This window comes from Armigeres subalbatus, chromosome 3, assembly GCF_024139115.2.
Source record: "Armigeres subalbatus isolate Guangzhou_Male chromosome 3, GZ_Asu_2, whole genome shotgun sequence".
NCBI classification, from domain to species: domain Eukaryota; kingdom Metazoa; phylum Arthropoda; class Insecta; order Diptera; family Culicidae; genus Armigeres; species Armigeres subalbatus.
The window spans coordinates 201086291-201108136 of record NC_085141.1 but is presented as its reverse complement, the minus strand read 5'-3'; the positions used below and the strand labels follow the sequence as shown (position 1 = coordinate 201108136).

The 21846-nt window shown below is 42.4% G+C and overlaps 1 protein-coding gene across 4 annotated transcripts in view; it reads right to left on the bottom strand.

The window, feature by feature from the left end:
- Positions 1 to 21846, bottom strand: part of LOC134226221 (clathrin heavy chain) — a 116267-nt gene that overhangs the window by 59278 nt on the left and 35143 nt on the right. For all 4 annotated transcript variants that reach the window (XM_062706841.1, XM_062706839.1, XM_062706842.1 and 1 more), the window contains 2 exons: positions 333 to 540; positions 7 to 261 (listed from right to left, as the gene is read on the bottom strand). In XM_062706841.1, coding sequence (XP_062562825.1) covers positions 7 to 261; positions 333 to 540 — 463 coding nt within the window. The remainder of the gene's footprint in view (positions 1 to 6; positions 262 to 332; positions 541 to 21846) is intronic.

Here is a 21846-nt window from a genome sequence, read left to right as displayed (position 1 = left end):
ACTTACCAACTAGGAGCAGCCAAGCCTGCTTGGGATCGGTTCTATAGTTGATAATTTGACAACCATTCAACGATGAATGACGTTCGAACATCTTAACTGGAGTCGAATCTCCTTCCATGGACCAATGATATACCGAAGTTTCGGTCACCAAAGATAAGGTGTTCAGAGTAATCCATTTCCAGAAGACGACTTCCTCGGTCATTGCATGAGCCTTCATTTTTGATTTCATTTCGATGTTGAATATTTGGAGAGTCTTTTGAGCTACGGGACCAAATTATGGAATAAATTAACATAGATTATTATTTTTGTTTTATAATTTTAAGCATAGATACCTTTAAGAGCTATGACCTTGCTAGCCGGGTTCATAATAGCCGAATCAGCACTTATCGGCCGACGAATGGGATTTTGGGCATCGTTCATGTCGATGATGACGACTTGCGCCGTTTCGCCTATTTTCTCTCTAACGCAAATGAACTTGTCAGATTCCATGGTCAAGTTTGTGAAGGAGATAGAGCTCGGATTTATGTTGATGTTGGTGAGCTGTGGAAAAACACAAAAAATAGTGCTTGAAGAAGCTTTACTTTTTTTTTCTATTATGGCCTATTGTTCGGTCATCGAGTGGTGTGAAAATCTATATGTCACACTAGGGCAACTTCACCAGTGGTCAGTGGCGCCCGGAGTGGGTAGGACAGGTAGGACATGTCCTACGCACGAATTTTCGTGGGTGGGACAGTCAAAGCATTGTCCTACCCATGGTTATGACGAGCAGAGTAGTTTTACATGCGTTTATTAGTTTTCAAATTCTGAATAAATTCTGATATGTTCCGTCGAATATGAATATGTTACGAAGTGAGAGTGTCGAAGAGGCTTCATCAAAAACATTCGATTATTTAAGCTCTTGTTGCAATACTGTCTGCACACCTAAAATCGCTAAATTCACCGAATTGTCAACAGCATAACTGTTTGGTGAATAATTTTACAGATTTTCCGTGAATTTGACAGTAGAACAAAGGAAAATATCCCAGAAAATCGGTGGAATAACTACCGAACACTTCTGTTGTTGAGATTTCGGTGAATTTCAACGAAATTCGCGGTGTCTTCAGCAGAAGGACTTCATTAAAAATGCCAGTTTTTCACGATTTTTATGGAATATGCACTGGAAAAACTGAAAAAAAAAATAAAACATACTTTTTATATACGAGAAAGGCAAAAATGTTCTAGATCCCCCGATAGAACATTTTAATTAACCCATGATATGAAAGAGGAGAGTTTATACTTTCGCGTAATAAGTTTTTCAATGAAATAATATTTTCCCACAGAGCACCGTGAATTCACTGAAATCTGTGAACTGATTTAAGTGTGTGGTAGGTCTGATTTCTAGGTATGTATAATATCATCAAATATAGAGCAGTTAAACTTATTTTTAATTTAAATGAATTATTAAAAACTTATGGAAAGAAACCTGGAAGGACTATCCTTAAGTCCGCATAAAATCTGGTCTGCGACGGGTCCTGTACTCCCCGAAAAATTATTCGACGATCATACGATTTCCTGGATAAGCGACGATCCATAGAAATTACTAAAAATGTCAGAGGTAGAAGGGACAAAAGATTGAATGAACAAAACATAGAAATCTTCAATTTCATATACATGATGACTGAGACAATATTCACAGCAGTAACTTATAATTGCCCAGAGTTTCTCCTTCCTTATCCTTCCTTTCTTAATTTATAAAGTGTTCAGCAGCCTTCGGGTGAAAAATGTGCTGAAATAATATTTTCCCACAGAGCACCGTGAATTCACTGAAATCTGTGAACTGATTTAAGTGTGTGGTAGGTCTGATTTCTAGGTATGTATAATATCATCAAATATATAGCAGTTTAACTTATTTTTAATTTAAATGAATTATTAGAAACTTATGGAATGAAACCTGGAAGGACTATCCTTAAGTCCGCATAAAATCTGGTCTGCGACGGGTCCTGTACTCCTGAAAAATTATTCGACGATCATACGATTTCCTGGATAAGCGACGATCTATAGAAATTACTAAAATGTCAGAGGTAGAAGGGACAAAAGATTGAATGAACAAAACATAGAAATCTTCAATTTCATATACATGATGACTGAGACAATATTCACAGCAGTAACTTATAATTGCCCAGAGTTTCTCCTTCCTTATCCTTCCTTTCTTAATTTATAAAGTGTTCAGCAGCCTTCGGGTGAAAAATGTGCTGAAATAATATTTTCCCACAGAGCACCGTGAATTCACTGAAATCTGTGAACTGATTTAAGTGTGTGGTAGGTCTGATTTCTAGGTATGTATAATATCATCAAATATAGAGCAGTTTAACTTATTTTTAATTTAAATGAATTATTAGAAACTTATGGAAAGAAACCTGGAAGGACTATCCTTAAGTCCGCATAAAATCTGGTCTGCGACGGGTCCTGTACTCCCCGAAAAATTATTCGACGATCATACGATTTCCTGGATAAGCGACGATCTATAGAAATTACTAAAAATGTCAGAGGTACCGTGCACGCACCCAACTTTGCGCAGCTCCTAACTTTGCGCATTTTGCAGTTATTTTTGTAATAGAATGCGTTTAAAATGAATTTCGAAATATAATTATAACTTGTCAGCACAATATACATGTTATCATAACAGTGCATGCATTTTTTCACTGTTAAATGACACATTTTTCATTTTAATAGTCGAAACTTGTACTGAAAACAGTGAAAATGACCAAAATGGCGTGTTCTTAGCACAAATGACAAGTGACGGTTTACCCGAAAAACTTTATTTTTTGTAAATTTTCACATTCGCTGACAACTGATCACACATGGACCCAATAATTATAATATTGTTGAAGCCATCTCATAAGAATTTGGTTAGTTATTTACATTTTTTGTTAAAATATATGATGCGCAATGTTAGGAACAATTTTTCAATACAGTGTACCTAATTTTGCGCACAATTCGTATTTCTTCGATATTTTCAACATTTATGATATACCTCGACGGAATAAGGTTTACGCAAAAAAGAACTTTTTTTAGCTTTGGCCAATGTACATAAATGGGGCTGTACATACACCAACAGACGTGAAAACATACTAAGTATGTCGAATCATAAGAAAATAATGCTGGGCATCCTCATATTCTCTAATATGCTCAAATATGCCTACAAATGGAATGAACATGAATTGTAATAGTAGTATTAGCTGAAAAAATAAAATTTGGATGAAAAATTGTGTGATAGACGCTTGCTTCGTGTTAGAAATTTTCCAAGTTATGTGCGCAAAGTTAGGCATATCATAAGGGGTCTGCTTTGAAGTTCAATCTACTATTTATTTCAAATTTTTATACCAAATTTAGTTCTCAAACAATAATATGATAATAATACTACAGCATGGAAACTATTTCAGGCAGATAGCTACTTTCTGTAAGTTGTACAAGTTGATTCAATTATGCATTTCCTTAACTGCGCAAAGTATGGTGCGTGCACGGTAGAAGGGACAAAAGATTGAATGAACAAAACATAGAAATCTTCAATTTCATATACATGATGACTGAGACAATATTTACAGCAGTAACTTAAAATTGCCCAGAGTTTCTCCTTCCTTATCCTTCCTTCCTTAATTTATAAAGTATTCAGCAGCCTTCGGGTGAAAAATGTGCTGAAATAATATTTTCCCACAGAGCACCGTGAATTCACTGAAATCTGTGAACTGATTTAAGTGTGTGGTAGGTCTGATTTCTAGGTATGTATAATATCATCAAATATAGAGCAGTTTAACTTATTTTTAATTTAAATGAATTATTAGAAACTTATGGAAAGAAACCTGGAAGGACTATCCTTAAGTCCGCATAAAATCTGGTCTGCGACGGGTCCTGTACTCCCGAAAAATTATTCGACGATCATACGATTTCCTGGATAAGCGACGATCCATAGAAATTACTAAAAATGTCAGAGGTAGAAGGGACAAAAGATTGAATGAACAAAACATAGAAATCTTCAATTTCATATACATGATGACTGAGACAATATTCACAGCAGTAACTTATAATTGCCCAGAGTTTCTCCTTCCTTATCCTTCCTTTCTTAATTTATAAAGTGTTCAGCAGCCTTCGGGTGAAAAATGTGCTGAAATAATATTTTCCCACAGAGCACCGTGAATTCACTGAAATCTGTGAACTGATTTAAGTGTGTGGTAGGTCTGATTTCTAGGTATGTATAATATCATCAAATATAGAGCAGTTTAACTTATTTTTAATTTAAATGAATTATTAGAAACTTATGGAAAGAAGCCTGGAAGGACTATCCTTAAGTCCGCATAAAATCTGGTCTGCGACGGGTCCTGTACTCCCCGAAAAATTATTCGACGATCATACGATTTCCTGGATAAGCGACGATCTATAGAAATTACTAAAAATGTCAGAGGTAGAAGGGACAAAAGATTGAATGAACAAAACATAGAAATCTTCAATTTCATATACATGATGACTGAGACAATATTTACAGCAGTAACTTATAATTGCCCAGAGTTTCTCCTTCCTTATCCTTCCTTCCTTAATTTATAAAGTATTCAGCAGCCTTCGGGTGAAAAATGTGCTGAAATAATATTTTCCCACAGAGCACCGTAAATTCACTGAAATCTGTGAACTGATTTAAGTGTGTGGTAGGTCTGATTTCTAGGTATGTATAATATCATCAAATATAGAGCAGTTTAACTTATTTTTAATTTAAGTGAATTATTAGAAACTTATGGAAAGAAACCTGGAAGGACTATCCTTAAGTCCGCATAAAATCTGGTCTGCGACGAGTCCTGTACTCCCCGAAAAATTATTCGACGATCATACGATTTCCTGGATAAGCGACGATCCATAGAAATTACTAAAAATGTCAGAGGTAGAAGGGACAAAAGATTGAATGAACAAAACATAGAAATCTTCAATTTCATATACATGATGACTGAGACAATATTCACAGCAGTAACTTATAATTGCCCAGAGTTTCTCCTTCCTTAATTTATAAAGTGTTCAGCAGCCTTCGGGTGAAAAATGTGCGGTTTTTTTAAACTAGCTGCAGGACAGTGAAGTTGAATAAGTAGTGCTTGATTGATCGTGCACTTGTAGAACGTAATTTCCGGTTTCGCTTCGTGTAACGTAAAAAAACTCAATCTCAAAAACCGTGTGGAAAAGAACTAAAGTATTTAGGACCTGTCACAGACCAGATTTTATGCGGACTTAAGGATATTTGTAATTTCTTAGTCCTTCCAGGTTTCTACAAAACTTCTTTCCATAAGTTTCCAATAATTCATTTAAACTAAAAATAAGTTAAACTGCTCAATATTTGATAATATTATATAGACCTAGAAATCAGACCTACCACACACTTAAATCAGTTCACAGATTTCAGTGAAATCACGGTGCTCTGTGTGAAAATATTACTACTCCCCCCATAACTATCCGTCTTGTAGCAATGATTGTCGAAATAATTTTCTTCTCCTTATCCTACATTGATCATCATTTGATTAAAAGAGCAACTAACAACTAGTACAATCATGCTTATTGAAAAAGCTATATTTATTCTGAAAATCGATGAAAATTTCATAAATTATGTGAAGATTATGTCTAGAATGTCAGGATGTTCAAATTTTTTATTTTTTTATATGTAATATGTGCATCGATTTCTCAAGACCAGAATTGTTGCGCAAACTGACATTTTCCCTATTTGTCCTACCCACGACTTGGAACGTGGATGCGCCTCTGCCAGTGGTCTACTCTTGGTCCAAATTTATACCACATTTGAACCAGATCCAAATGAAAAACCCAGATTATTCCACCTAGCAGTGTCAGCGCCTCCTCGTGCAAAAAAAATACAGAAAAAATATATATGAGTATTTTTTAGCGTGTTAAGAGCATAAACATAGTATTAAATACTTTATAATAAATTAATATTATATTATTATTATATTATATAATTATTATATTATATAATTATTATATTATATAATTATTATATTATATAATTATTATATTATATAATTATTATATTAAATAATAATAAATTATATACAAAATTTTTGTCCATAACTTTTGATCCCATAGTCCGATCTGGCCAATGCTATTTTTTTTATCTATTGTATTTATTTAACAGGCTCAGGCGTGTATAACACTGAACGGAGCCGAGACTCTTTATGATATTTACAATCGATATCATCTTATTATCTACAGTTAGTATGGGAAAGGGACAAAGACCAAGATACTCGTGGCGACTCATGATTAGATTGCGTAATTCTGGATAAACTTGCCCCTTGCTGTTCTCGAAACATTCCCATTGAGTTTCCAGCATGCACTTGTGGAGATCATATTAGAGGCAATTACTTTTCTATGTGTGATCTACAAGCTGTTATTAAGACTGGAAAGGATACGGCACCTGGTGCTGATAGCGTTTCATATTCCGCCATTGCAAACCTTCCATCTATTGGAATGCAGACATTGCTTAGGATCTACAACCGAATTTTTGAGAACGGAGAGCTGCCTAGTGAGTGGAAGCTTTTTAAATAATAGCCATACCAAAGCCGGGACAACAGATAAGCTCTGCCTCAACGATTCGTCCAATTGCTCTAGCGTCTTGTTTTCGTAACACATATGAAGCAATGATTAAAGAAAAGTTAGAATGGTATATCGAAAATAAACAACTTTTTCCATTCGAGATGTGCGGATTTCAAAAAAGGAAAAGCATGGTTGAAGCTGACAGCATTATTATCGAGGAATCTTATCGGGCATTTCAAAGACGTGAACATGTTCTTCTGTGCAGTATCGATATTAAAAGTGCTTATGATAATGTGGATATCAACTGTTTAGTTGCAGAAATGAGAGTAATGGGCATTGATATGTGCATGATCAGGGCAGTGTATTGGCTCTTCCAAGAAAGAATAATTGTGATAAAAACTAATGACAAGCAGGAAATTCTCCGTACTACGTGGAAAGGACTCCCTCAAGGATCTCCGTTGAGTCCTATTTGCTTCAATATTCTAGTAACCAGAATGATGAAGAATATTCCTAGACGTATCATTCGAGTGGGGTATGCTGATGACTTCACCATAGCTGTTTGTGGTAATCTTCTGGAAGAAACGAGTGAAGTCTTGCAAGCCGGTTTAAATTGTTTGGTAGAAGACATCTCTAACATTGGCCTTGAACTATCATCGACGAAATGCCACGTCATATTTATTTCGAAGGTTAAATTCGACGAAGTTCCAATAATTCGCATCGATGAAGAAATATTACCAGTTGTGGAATCTGTGAAGCTACTTGGAATACAGCTAACATCAAACCTGTCGTGGTCACGCCATGTAAACTATGTGAAACAACGCTCGCTTCCGTATGTTAATTTTCTAAGAAGTATAGCTGGACAATTTTGGGGAGCGCACCCCCGAACCATGCTCCAAATATACAAATCATTATTATTTATTATTTGATCAGACTAAGGCCGAAGTGGCCTGTGCGGTATGTAAGAGTCTTCTCCATTCGGCTCGGTCCATGGCTACACGTCGCCAACCACGCAGTCTACGGAGGGTCCGCAAGTCATCTTCCACCTGATCGATCCACCTTGCCCGCTGCGCACCTCGTCTTCTTGTGCCCGTCGGATCGTTGTCGAGAACCATTTTCACCGGGTTACTGTCCGACATTCTGGCTACGTGCCCGGCCCATCGCAGTCGTCCGATTTTCGCGGTGTGAACGATGGATGGTTCTCCCAACAGCTGATGCAATTCGTGGTTCATTCGCCTCCTCCACGTACCGTCCGCCATCTGCACCCCACCATAGATGGTACGCAGCACTTTCCTTTCGAAAACTCCAAGTGCGCGTTGGTCCTCCACGAGCATCGTCCAGGTCTCGTGTCCGTAGAGGGCTACCGGTCTAATTAGCGTTTTGTAGATTGTCAGTTTGGTACGGCGGCGAACTCTATTCGATCGGAGCGTCTTGCGGAGTCCAAAGTACGTACGATTTCCAGCCACTATGCGTCTCCGAATTTCTCTGCTGGTGTCATTTTCGGCAGTCACCAGTGAGCCCAAGTACACAAATTCTTCTACCACCTCGATTTCGTCACCACCGATGCAAACTCGCGGTGGGTGGCTCACATTGTCTTCTCTTGAACCTCTTCCTATCATGTACTTCGTCTTCGACGTGTTGATGACTAGTCCGATCCGCTTAGCTTCCCTCTTCAGTCTGATGTAGGCTTCCTCCATCTTCTCAAAGTTACGTGCCATAATATCTATGTCGTCGGCGAAACCAAATAGCTGGACGGACTTATTGAAAATTGTACCACTCGTGTTAATCCCTGCTCTTCGTATTACCCCTTCCAAAGCGATGTTGAATAGCAAACACGAAAGACCATCACCTTGCCGTAACCCTCTGCGGGTTTCGAAGGGACTCGAGAATGCCCCTGAAACTCGAACTACGCACATCACCCGATCCATCGTCGCTTTGATCAACCGTGTCAGTTTATCCGGAAAACCGTGTTCGTGCATTAGCTGCCATAGCTGGTCCCGATCGATTGTATCATATGCGGCTTTGAAGTCGATGAATAGATGATGTGTGGGCACGTTGTATTCGCGGCATTTCTGCAGTACTTGGCGAATGGCGAACACCTGGTCCGTGGTGGAGCGTTCGCCCATAAAACCCGCCTGGTACTGCCCCACGAACTCCCTTGCAGTTGGTGCTAGTCGACGGCATAAGATTTGGGAGAGTACCTTGTAGGCGGCGTTCAGCAATGTGATTGCGCGGTAGTTGCTACAATCCAGCTTATCGCCCTTTTTGTAGATGGGACACACGACACCTTCCATCCACTCCTGCGGCAAAACTTCCTCCTCCCAAATCTTGGTAATGACCCAGTGCAGCGCTCTAGCCAGTGCCTCACCACCGTGTTTAAATAGCTCTCCTGGTAGTTGGTCAACCCCAGGGGCTTTGTTGTTCTTCAGCCGGCCAATCTCCTCCTGGATTTCCTGGAGATCCGGAGCCGGTAGAATTATGTCCTGCGTGCGTTCTCCCAGGTCCATCACCATACCGCCATCTTCGTCTGCCACATCGCCATTCAGGTGTTCTTCGTAGTGCTGCCGCCACCTTTGGATCACCTCACGCTCGTTCGTAAGAAGGTTCCTGTTTATGTCCTTACACATATCAGGCTGTGGCACGTGGCCCTTACGTGAACGGTTTAACTTCTCATAGAACTTTCGTGTGTTATTAGCGCGGTACAGTTGCTCCGTTTCTTCACGGTCTCGATCTTCCTGCTGGCGCTTTTTCCTCCGGAAAATCGAGTTTTGTCTGTTCCGCGCCTGTTTATATCGTGCCTCGTTCGCCCTCGTGCGGTGTTGCAGCAATCTCGCCCATGCTGCATTCTTCTCTTCCACTAACTGCTCACATTCGCCGTCATACCAGTCGTTTCTCTGATCCGGGGCACCGTGCCAAGTGCAGCGATTGCGGTGCTACCAATGGCGGATCGAATATCTCTCCAGCCATCTTCAAGAGACGCTGCGCCTAGCTGCTCTTCCGTTGGAAGTGCCACTTCCAGCTGCTGCGCGTATTCTTGGGCTAGTCTACCATCTTGTAGCCGCCCAATGTTAAGCCGCGGCGTCCGACTTCGACGCGTGTTGTACACCGTCGAGTTTTGAGCGCAGGCATACTGCAACGAGGTAGTGGTCGGATTCAATATTCGCACTGCGGTAAGTGCGGACGTTCGTGATGTCGGAGAAGAATTTACCGTCGATTAGAACATGGTCGATTTGGTTTTCCGTTTCTTGATTAGGTGATCTCCATGTGGCCTTGTGGATATTTTTGCGGGGAAAGAAGGTGCTTCGGACTACCATTCCGCGGGAGGCTGCGAAGTTTATGCATCGTTGGCCGTTGTCATTCGATACGGTGTGCAGACTATCCGGTCCGATGACCGGTCTATACATTTCCTCCCTTCCTACCTGTGCGTTCATGTCAACGATGACGATTTTAACGTCCCGCAGTGGGCATCCATCGTATGTCTGCTCCAGCTGTGCGTAGAACGCTTCTTTCTCGTCGTCGGGTCTCCCTTCGTGTGGGCAGTGCACGTTGATGATGCTATAGTTGAAGAAACGGCCTTTAATCCTCAGCTTGCACATCCTTGCGTTGATTGGCTGCCACCCAATCACGCGTTGGCGCATCTTACCCAGCACTATGAAGCCGGTTCCCAGCTCGTTGGTGGTGCCACAGCTTTGGTAGAAGGTAGCCGCTCGATGCCCGCTTTTCCACACTTTCTGTCCTGTCCAGCAAATCTCCTGCAGCGCCACGACGTCGAAGTTGCGGGGATGTAATTCATCGTAGATCATCCTGTCGCAACCTGCGAAACCTAGCGACTTGCAATTCCATGTTCCAAGCTTCCAATCGTGATCCTGTATTCGTCGCCCAGGTCTTTGCCGATTATATCGAGTCGCATTATCTCTTATATTGTTCGTAATGATTGGTTTTCTAGGCGGCTTATTGGGCCAGCGCAAACCTCCTGTCTCGTCGGAGGGCCGTCGTGTCAGGGCTGTTTAGCGTCCCACCTAACACCAGGACTTGGGCTTGTGCGCTTTGAGCGGCACACGGTCGCTTTGGTGGGGCCTACTTGCGGATACATGCAGCTTTTTATAGAGGTTTAACAGGGCCCACTGTCAAACCCCACCACATCCTAGGCAAGCCCCACAACTCGCAGATAGCCTGGGGAGGGATCGTCAAGCCCTTGGACATAGTCCCTGCTGCCCTTAAAATATACAAATCATGTGTCCGCCCAATTCTCGAATATGGTGGAGTTCTTTTGGAACGGATACCGAGAAAAGACGCTTTGACTCTAGATCGGATTCAGTACTCGTGTATTCGTATTTGCCTCGGGTCTACTAAAACGACTCATACAGGTTCATTGGAAGTGATGGCCGGATTAACACCTCTGGGTATTCGGAGAGACACAGCTAGATTACGGTTTGTCAACAGGAGGTTGGGCTTAGAATCCTGGCTTAGAAGATGTAATCCTCGATACACCTCGATATTTTCGCAACCTATTTCCTGTTTGCAAGATTTCTTCCACTGTAATCATAGCCTTCCAAACCTACCTTGCTTTCTTTTCGACCCAGTAGTGAGGAAAAGCAACTTTCCATCAATCTTCGAATGCAGTCGATCATGAAACAACCTGGAGAGCTGTCCGCAAACGAATTAGTAGTGAGAGAAATAAGGAGATCCTTTGGTGAAGCCCATGTATAAAAGGGCGACCGATGGATCTAAGGGTTCAAATGGAACAGGATACGCAGTTGTGAATAACTTCATGGCGCCCCGTATTTGTGTGAGACTACCGCAAAGCATATCTGTGTACATGGCAGAGCTTCTCGCAATACTGAGTGCAGTGCGTCTCATCAAAAATTCCGCTAGGGGAAAGTACGTTGTGATGACAGACAGCATGAGTGTCTTGAAAGATCTTCAATCGAGAGACATTAATTCATCAACTCCAAAGGCCTGGTTCGAAATTAAGGAAACAGTACACTTAACGGAGTCCGAGGGTTTTGACATAACATTCTTCTGGGTTCCTTCCCACAGTGGCGTTGTCATGAATGAAGAAGCAGACGAACTGGCAAAAGAAGCGTGCATTAGCGGAGCGGAACAACAACATCAGCTGACTCATCTAAATATTAGCTTCCCGGCGAAGCAAAAAGGACTGCGTATATGGCAGGATAACTGGTCCGAAGGAACAAAAGTTCGTTTCTGCAATAGTATTCTGCGCACTGTCTCTCAGCAACCCTGGTTCATGGACGATCCGTTCAATCGAAGACAGGTAGTCATTCTGTGTAAATTTATCAGCAACCACTCCCGCCTCCCGGCTCATCTCACACATAACAGGATTATAGACGACGACACGTGCCCTTGTGGCGAAGCGCGTGGTGATCCAGATCATGTGTTATTCGAGTGTGTCAGATTTGTAAATCAGAGACATAAACTTTGGGCAATTCTAACTAGAAAACATGTAATACCAGATCTGAAAACTATACTTATGGAAAAAGACATTGACATTCTTACTACTTTAACAAATTTTGTAATTGAATGTAATATTGATATGTAGTAGGTTGTAGCTAACACTTGGCAGGCTATGTGTATATAAGTAAAGCCAAATAAAAACCACAAAAAAAAAAATAGATTGCGTAATTTGGTGATGGACGGGGTTGGGATTTAGGTTTGAGCAGGGATTGAATCCTGAAGAGAAAGAGCAAGTCTCTCACTTATCATCTCTGTATACATTAGAGTGGGGGCAGTTGTATGGAAAAACGCAAACTTCGTCCGAACAAGTGAGATCAAGGTTTTTCTGAATCGTTTTGGGAACCCTATCAACTGTGCAAAATATGGGCTCGATTGGTTGCAACCTCGCATGCCGCATCGCAATTTAAATTTACATGGAGATTAGTATGGGAAAACGTACTTTTTTACATTTTTGCTCTAAGCGGCTTCAATTAATCATCAATCACGTGACTCAATACGTTAGCATATAGTCTGGAAGATGCCGAAAGACTTTGCCAAAGAGAGTATATAGCTGGAAGGTCTACAAAAAATGTTATTGCGTTTCGAAAATTGATTGTTCAAACCATATGCAAGAAATCAATTTTTCTACCGGACAACATATGGCTATCGGAGGGCAAAACCCATCTCCCTTCTTGTCGGATTTTTTTCTTTGTGAAATAATTCCGGATAGCTTCCATTAACACTAAAGCCCTATAAGATCAATTATTTTGAAATAACACTCAGTTAAATTATTGGTCTACGTAGTTCGACAGTGCTGGCAGAATAAACTATTTTTTGCATATGGTTTGAACACTCACTGTTCGAAGCGTTATAACTTTTTTCATGGACGTTCCAGCAACGTGCGTTCTTCAGCAAAGTTTTTCGGCATCCTTTAGGTTATACTTTAACGCAATGTGTCACTTGGTTTAGGATGAACTAAAACCTCTAGTAGTAGAAATGCAAAAATATACGTTCTCCCATACTAACTTCCATACAAACTTCAAACGCGATGCGGAAAGCGAGGAAACAACCAATCGGTCCCAAATTCTGCAGAGTTGTTCAGGACCCAGAATGGCTTCGAAAAACCATTGATTTGTAAAAATGACCATGACGCCCCACTCTAGTATACATATACGATATACAGGGTGTTTGTTTCCTGAGTGTGCATATTTTGGGGGCAGCTTGGGGACCCCAAAACATGAAAAAGTGCCCATGGAACATAGGGTCGGAAATCACTGCTAAGTGAGTTATTCAAAATTCTATGTTTTAATTTTTTGTCAACTTTACCAACCTCTATCTCATTAACCATTGATCGTATAATCTCAGTCAGCACACAGAACGAAAGCTTAAAGTCTAAGCTTTTTGAGCTTCGTTGACCTTATGTTGATAAAAGTGGTTTTAAGTACAGTAATTATGCAAACTTTCGAAAAAGTGTCAAAAATAACGTGCTTTTTTCTTATAATTTAGTGGTTTTTTCATCAATACATTCGATATTATGAAAAAATCTTCTACAAAACATTCTTATGCTTCTTTGCTTCCAAAATGTCCTTTGGTGGAACATTGTATGGTTTGTAGTTTACCCGTAATTTTCAATTTAAAATAATTAAGAAAAATCATCGAACAGCAATTTTCATCGCGATGTTTGCTTCAAAATGTTGGTTGGCAACCCTACCTGTTCGGGCGTTCGTTGCTTGCACGTGGTGCGATCGTTTGTAAACACCATGCATGCCACTAATGCCGTGCAGAAGTGAGGTTCAAAAACAATGGATCAGCTGATAGAAAATTGGTTGTTTTTAACCAGGGCGTAAATTGTTTAAAAAAATCGCACGTTTGTGTGATTAACTTTGAAGACATAAGTGTTAAATTTGCAAACTATCCACGCTGTCTGATGTAAGGCTTATCTGTTAGAAGCGGCCATAATTTATTTACAGATAATGCTTTTCATCAGTAATTTACTATCATTTTATTTTGTTTTCGCCCAAATCGGATGATACCTTGATAATAAAATCCGACGCATGTAGGCAAACGATTGACGAATGACTTCGTATTTGACTTGGTTGCTTCTGGTAGGGGTGGAAAATTTTCATTCAGTTGTAGTCGTCCTGCGGTGACGATATGGCATGATTTGTTTATGCGAGTGCTTTACTTTTTTGGAATTATTTTAATTTCAGTGATTCCGGGTCATGGACATTTTAGTGTATTCTTAAACTAAACAAAATGGTATTTATGGAATCTGATTAAGAGTCGTCCGTGGGTACTTTCGGGAGGAGTGATGCATGAGAATTCGACTAATCAATTTATTTTAAAATTTCTATGAATTTGTGGGTTTTTGGGCTCTGGTAAATTTCTGTGAATTCGGTTGTTCTAATGAAACTACAATCCGCTTTTTAGAAATACGATTGAATCTGCTGAGAGTCTTTGTGGGTTTTGGGAATCCGGGTGCATGTGGATAGATTTATAAGGCTCTGGATGGATTCTGGAGAAACCTGCGTGGATTCGTAAAAATCCGGAATCCGTAAGGAATCCCGGAGGATTCTAAGGAATCCCGGAGGATTCTAAGGAATCCCGGAGGATTCTAAGGAATCCCGGAGGATTCTAAGGAATCCCGGAGGATTCTAAGGAATCCCGGAGGATTCTAAGGAATCCCGGAGGATTCTAAGGAATCCCGGAGGATTCTAAGGAATCCCGGAGGATTCTAAGGAATCCCGGAGGATTCTAAGGAATCCCGGAGGATTCTAAGGAATTCCGGAGGATTCTAAGGAATCCCGGAGGATTCTAAGGAATCCCGGAGGATTCTAAGGAATCCCGGAGGATTCTAAGGAATCCCGGAGGATTCTAAGGAATCCCGGAGGATTCTAAGGAATCCCGGAGGATTCTAAGGAATCCCGGAGGATTCTAAGGAATCCCGGAGGATTCTAAGGAATGGAGGATTCTAAGGACGGAGGATTCTAAGGAACTTCTAAGAACCGGAGGATTCTAAGGAATCCCGGAGGATTCCCCGGAGGATTCTAAGGATCGGAGGATTCTAAGGAATCCCGGAGGATTCTAAGGAATCCGGATTCTAAGGAACCCGGAGGATTCTAAGGAATCCCGGAGGATTCTAAGGAATCCCGGAGGATTCTAAGGAACCCGGAGGATTCTAAGGAATCCCGGAGGATTCTAAGGATCTAAGGAATCCCGGAGGATTCTAAGGAATCCCGGAGGATTCTAAGGAACCTGGAGGATTCTAAGGAATCCCGGAGGATTCTAAGGAATCCCGGAGGATTCTAAGGAATCCCGGAGGATTCTAAGGAATCCCGGAGGATTCTAAGGAATCCCGGAGGATTCTAAGGAACCGGAGGATTCTAAGGAATCCCGGAGGATTCTAAGGAAGATCTGAGGATTCTAAGGAATCCCGGAGGATTCTAAGGAATCCCGGAGGATTCTAAGGAATCCCGGAGGATTCTAAGGAATCCCGGAGGATTCTAAGGAATCCCGGAGGATTCTAAGGAATCGGAGGATTCTAGGAATCCCGGAGGATTCTAAGGAATCCCGGAGGATTCTAAGGAATCCCGGAGGATTCTAAGGAATCCCGGAGGATTCTAAGGAACCCGGAGGATTCTAAGGAATCCCGGAGGATCCTAAGGAATCCCGGAGGATTCTAAGGAATCCCGGAGGATTCTAAGGAATCCCGGAGGATTCTAAGGAATCCCGGAGGATTCTAAGGAATCCCGGAGGATTCTAAGGAATCCCGGAGGTTTCTAAGGAATCCCGGAGGATTCTAAGAATCGGAGGATTCTAAGGAATCCCGGAGGATTCTAAGGAATCCCGGAGGATTCTAAGGAATCCCGGAGGATTCTAAGGAATCGGAGGATTCTAAGGAATCCCGGAGGATTCTAAGGAACCCGGAGGATTCTAAGGAATCCCGGAGGATTCTAAGGAATCCCGGAGGATTCTAAGGAATCGGAGGATTCTAAGATCCGGAGGATTCCAGGAATCCCGGAGGATTCTAAGGAACCCGGAGGATTCTGAAGGAATCCCGGAGGATTCTAAGGAATCCTGGAGGATTCTAAGGAATCCCGGAGGATTCATGAATCCCGGAGGATTCTAAGGAATCCTGGAGGATTCTAAGGAATCCCGGAGGACAAGAACTCCTGGAGGATTCTAAGGAATCCCGGAGGATTCTAAGGAATCCCGGAGGATTCTAGAATCCCGGAGTTCTAAGGAATCCCGGAGGATTCTAAGGAATCCCGGAGGATTCTAAGGAATCCCGGAGGATTCTAAGGAATCCTGAGGATTCTAAGGAATCCCGGAGGATTCTAAGGAATCGGAGGATTCTAAGGAATCCCGGAGGATTCTAAGGAATCCGGAGGATTCTAAGGAATCCTGAGGATTCTCAGGAACCCGGAGGATTCTAAGGAATCCCGGAGGATTCTAAGGAATCCCGGAGGATTCTAAGGAATCCCGGAGGATTCTAAGGAATCCCGGAGGATTCTAAGGAATCCCGAGGATCTCTAAGGAATCCCGGAGGATTCTAAGGAATCCCGGAGGATTCTAAGGAATCCCGGAGGATTCTAGGAATCCCGGAGGATTCTAAGGAATCCCGGAGGATTCTAAGGAATCCCGGAGGATTCTCATGAATCCCGGAGGATCTGAAGGAACCTGGATTCTGAACCTGAGGATTCTGAAGGGAATCCCGGAGGATTCTAAGGAACCCGGAGGATTCTGAATCCCGGAGATCTTCTAAGGAACCCGGAGGATTCTAGGAATCCCGGAGGATTCTAGGAATCCTGAGATTCCTGAACCGGAGGATTCTGAACCCGGAGGATTCTTAGGAATCCCGGAGGCTTAGGAATCCCGGAGGATTCCTGAATCCCGAGGATTCTTAGGAATCCCGGAGGATTCTTAGGAATCCCGGAGGATTCTTAGAATCCCGGAGGATTCTTAGGAATCCCGGAGGATCTTAGATCCTGAATCCCGGAGGATTCTAGAATCCTGAGGATTCCAGAATCCCGGAGGATTCTTAGGAATCCCGGAGGATTCTTAGATCCCGGAGGATTCTTAGGAATCCCGGAGGACTTAGGAATCCTGGAGGTTCTGAAGAAGGAATCCCGGAGGATTCTTAGGAATCCCGGAGGAAAATCCGAAGAAAGAATCCTCCGGGATTCCTAAGAATCCTCCGGGATTCCTAAGAATCCTCCGGGATTCCTAAGAATCCTCCGGGATTCCTAAGAATCCTTCGGGATTCCTAAGAATCCTTCGGGATTCCTAAGAATCCTTCGGGATTCCTAAGAATCCTTCGGGATTCCTAAGAATCCTTCGGGATTCCTAAGAATCCTTCGGGATTCCTAAGAATCCTTCGGGATTCCTAAGAATCCTCCGGGATTCCTAAGAATCCTCCGGGATTCCTAAGAATCCTCCGGGATTCCTAAGAATCCTCCGGGATTCCTAAGAATCCTCCGGGATTCCTAAGAATCCTCCGGGATTCCTAAGAATCCTCCGGGATTCCTAAGAATCCTCCGGGATTCCTAAGAATCCTCCGGGATTCCTAAGAATCCTCCGGGATTCCTAAGAATCCTCCGGGATTCCTAAGAATCCTCCGGGATTCCTAAGAATCCTTAGAATCCTCCGGGATTCCTAAGAATCCTCCGGGATTCCTAAGAATCCTCCGGGATTCCTAAGAATCCTCCGGGATTCCTAAGAATCCTCCGGGATTCCTAAGAATCCTCCGGGATTCCTAAGAATCCTCCGGGATTCCTAAGAATCCTCCGGGATTCCTAAGAATCCTCCGGGATTCCTAAGAATCCTCCGGGATTCCTAAGAATCCTCCGGGATTCCTAAGAATCCTCCGGGATTCCTAAGAATCCTCCGGGATTCCCAAGAATCCTCCGGGATTCCTAAGAATCCTCCGGGATTCCTAAGAATCCTCCGGGATTCCTAAGAATCCTCCGGGATTCCTAAGAATCCTCCGGGATTCCTAAGAATCCTCCGGGATTCCTAAGAATCCTCCGGGATTCCTAAGAATCCTCCGGGATTCCTAAGAATCCTCCGGGATTCCTAAGAATCCTCCGGGATTCCTAAGAATCCTCCGGGATTCCTAAGAATCCTCCGGGATTCCTAAGAATCCTCCGGGATTCCTAAGAATCCTCCGGGATTCCTTAGAATCCTCCGGGATTCCTTAGAATCCTCCGGGATTCCTTAGAATCCTCCGGGATTCCTTAGAATCCTCCGGGATTCCTTAGAATCCTCCGGGATTCCTTAGAATCCTCCGGGATTCCTTAGAATCCTCCGGGATTCCTTAGAATCCTCCGGGATTCCTTAGAATCCTCCGGGATTCCTTAGAATCCTCCGGGATTCCTTAGAATCCTCCGGGATTCCTTAGAATCCTCCGGGATTCCTTAGAATCCTCCGGGATTCCTTAGAATCCTCCGGGATTCCTTAGAATCCTCCGGGATTCCTTAGAATCCTCCGGGATTCCTTAGAATCCTCCGGGATTCCTTAGAATCCTCCGGGATTCCTTAGAATCCTCCGGGATTCCTTAGAATCCTCCGGGATTCCTTAGAATCCTCCGATTCCTTAGAATCCTCCGGGATTCCTTAGAATCCTCCGGGATTCCTTAGAATCCTCCGGGATTCCTTAGAATCCTCCGGGATTCCTTAGAATCCTCCGGGATTCCTTAGAATCCTCCGGGATTCCTTAGAATCCTCCGGGATTCCTTAGAATCCTCCGGGATTCCTTAGAATCCTCCGGGATTCCTTAGAATCCTCCGGGATTCCTTAGAATCCTCCGGGATTCCTTAGAATCCTCCGGGATTCCTTAGAATCCTCCGGGATTCCTTAGAATCCTCCGGGATTCCTTAGAATCCTCCGGGATTCCTTAGAATCCTCCGATTCCTTAGAATCCTCCGGGATTCCTTAGAATCCTCCGGGATTCCTTAGAATCCTCCGATTCCTTAGAATCCTCCGGGATTCCTTAGAATCCTCCGGGATTCCTTAGAATCCTCCGGGATTCCTTAGAATCCTCCGGGATTCCTTAGAATCCTCCGGGATTCCTTAGAATCCTCCGGGATTCCTTAGAATCCTCCGATTCCTTAGAATCCTCCGGGATTCCTTAGAATCCTCCGGGATTCCTTAGAATCCTCCGGGATTCCTTAGAATCCTCCGGGATTCCTTAGAATCCTCCGGGATTCCTTAGAATCCTCCGGGATTCCTTAGAATCCTCCGGGATTCCTTAGAATCCTCCGGGATTCCTTAGAATCCTCCGGGATTCCTTAGAATCCTCCGGGATTCCTTAGAATCCTCCGGGATTCCTTAGAATCCTCCGGGATTCCTTAGAATCCTCCGGGATTCCTTAGAATCCTCCGGGATTCCTTAGAATCCTCCGATTCCTTAGAATCCTCCGGGATTCCTTAGAATCCTCCGGGATTCCTTAGAATCCTCCGGGATTCCTTAGAATCCTCCGGGATTCCTTAGAATCCTCCGGGATTCCTTAGAATCCTCCGGGATTCCTTAGAATCCTCCGGGATTCCTTAGAATCCTCCGGGATTCCTTAGAATCCTCCGGGATTCCTTAGAATCCTCCGGGATTCCTTAGAATCCTCCGGGATTCCTTAGAATCCTCCGGGATTCCTTAGAATCCTCCGAGATTCCTTAGCATCCTCCGGGATTCCTTAGAATCCTCCGGGATTCCTTAGAATCCTCCGGGATTCCTTAGATTCCTCCGTGATTCCTTAGAATCCTCCGGGATTCCTTAGAATCCTCCGGGATTCCTTAGAATCCTCCGGGATTCCTTAGAATCCTCCGGGATTCCTTAGAATCCTCCGGGATTCCTTAGAATCCTCCGGGATTCCTTAGAATCCTCCGGGATTCCTTAGAATCCTCCGGGATTCCTTACGGATTCCGGATTTTTACGAATCCACGCAGGTTTCTCCAGAATCCATCCAGAGCCTTATAAATCTATCCACATGCACCCGGATTCCCAAAACCCACAAAGACTCTCAGCAGATTCAATCGTATTTCTAAAAAGCGGATTGTAGTTTCATTAGAACAACCGAATTCACAGAAATTTACCAGAGCCCAAAAAACCCCACAAATTCATAGAAATTTTAAAAATAAATTGATTAGTCGAATTCTCATGCATCACTCCTCCCGAAAGTACCCACGGACGACTCTTAATCGGATTCCCATAAATACCATTTTGTTTAGTTTAAGAATACACTAAAATGTCCATGACCCGGAATCACTGAAATTAAAATAATTCCAAAAAGTAAAGCACTCGCATAAACAAATCATGCCATATCGTCACCGCAGGACGACTACAACTGAATGAAAATTTTCCACTCCCTACCAGAAGCAACCAAGTCAAATACGAAGTCATTCGTCAATCGTTTGCCTACATGCGTCGGATTTTATTATCAAGGTATCATCCGATTTGGGCGAAAACAAAATAAAATGATAGTAAATTACTGATGAAAAGCATTATCTGTAAATAAATTATGGCCGCTTCTAACAGATAAGCCTTACATCAGACAGCGTGGATAGTTTGCAAATTTAACACTTATGTTTTCAAAGTTAATCACACAAACGTGCGATTTTTTAAACAATTTACGCCCTGGTTAAAAACAACCAATTTTTCTATCAGCTGATCCATTGTTTTTGAACCTCACTTCTGCACGGCATTAGTGGCATGCATGGTGTTTACAAACGATCGCACCACGTGCAAGCAACGAACGCCCGAACAGGTAGGGTTGCCAACCAACATTTTGAAGCAAACATCGCGATGAAAATTGCTGTTCGATGATTTTTCTTAATTATTTTAAATTGAAAATTACGGGTAAACTACAAACCATACAATGTTCCACCAAAGGACATTTTGGAAGCAAAGAAGCATAAGAATGTTTTGTAGAAGAAATTTTTCATAATATCGAATGTATTGATGAAAACCACTAAATTATAAGAAAAAGCACGTTATTTTGACACTTTTCGAAAGTTTGCATAATTACTGTACTTAAAACCACTTTTATCAACATAAGGTCAACGAAGCTCAAAAAGCTTAGACTTTAAGCTTTCGTTCTGTGTGCTGACTGAGATTATACGATCAATGGTTAATGAGATAGAGGTTGGTAAAGTTGACCAAAAATTAAAACATAGAATTTTGAATAACTCACTTAGCAGTGATTTCCGACCCTATGTTCCATGGGCACTTTTTCATGTTTTGGGGTCCCCAAGCTGCCCCCAAAATATGCACACTCAGGAAACAAACACCCTGTATAGCATACCGCGAGAAACTTTTTTCGCAAGCTGTCATGATAGAAAACTGATTCGGGATGCTATACCCCATGATAAATTTCTTTTAGAAAGCTCCATATGCGGGAAGCGCTGGCTCTGATGGTGCATTACAACTTGTTCTACACGTCTGTGCAGTAACCAACACGAAAGAAGCAAAAACAAAGCGAGAATCGCCAGTTTTCTGTGGGGGCTGCCTATCCGATTCTGTTTTTTTCGCACTTGTATACAAGTTTAATAAATTTGTTATCATGGCTTGTTATGATTCGGAACAGTTTTTGCCTCTCTTTTATCGTTGTTCGTTATCTATTGAGAGCGATTTCTGCAAACCTTGGGTTTGAGGTATTTCAGCTGCTCATCCGGGTATTTGACGTCATGTCTGGTCATGATTGCTATCGACCAGGTTAATTCTATAGAGATGTGCGTTTAGTGAATAGTGATTGTACATAAGCCTCGACATCGTGCGAATGAGGCCTCGGCTTAAGTCCTCACCTATGAACCACGCCCGCGCAGAAACTTTATGGCCAATGCTATTGAAA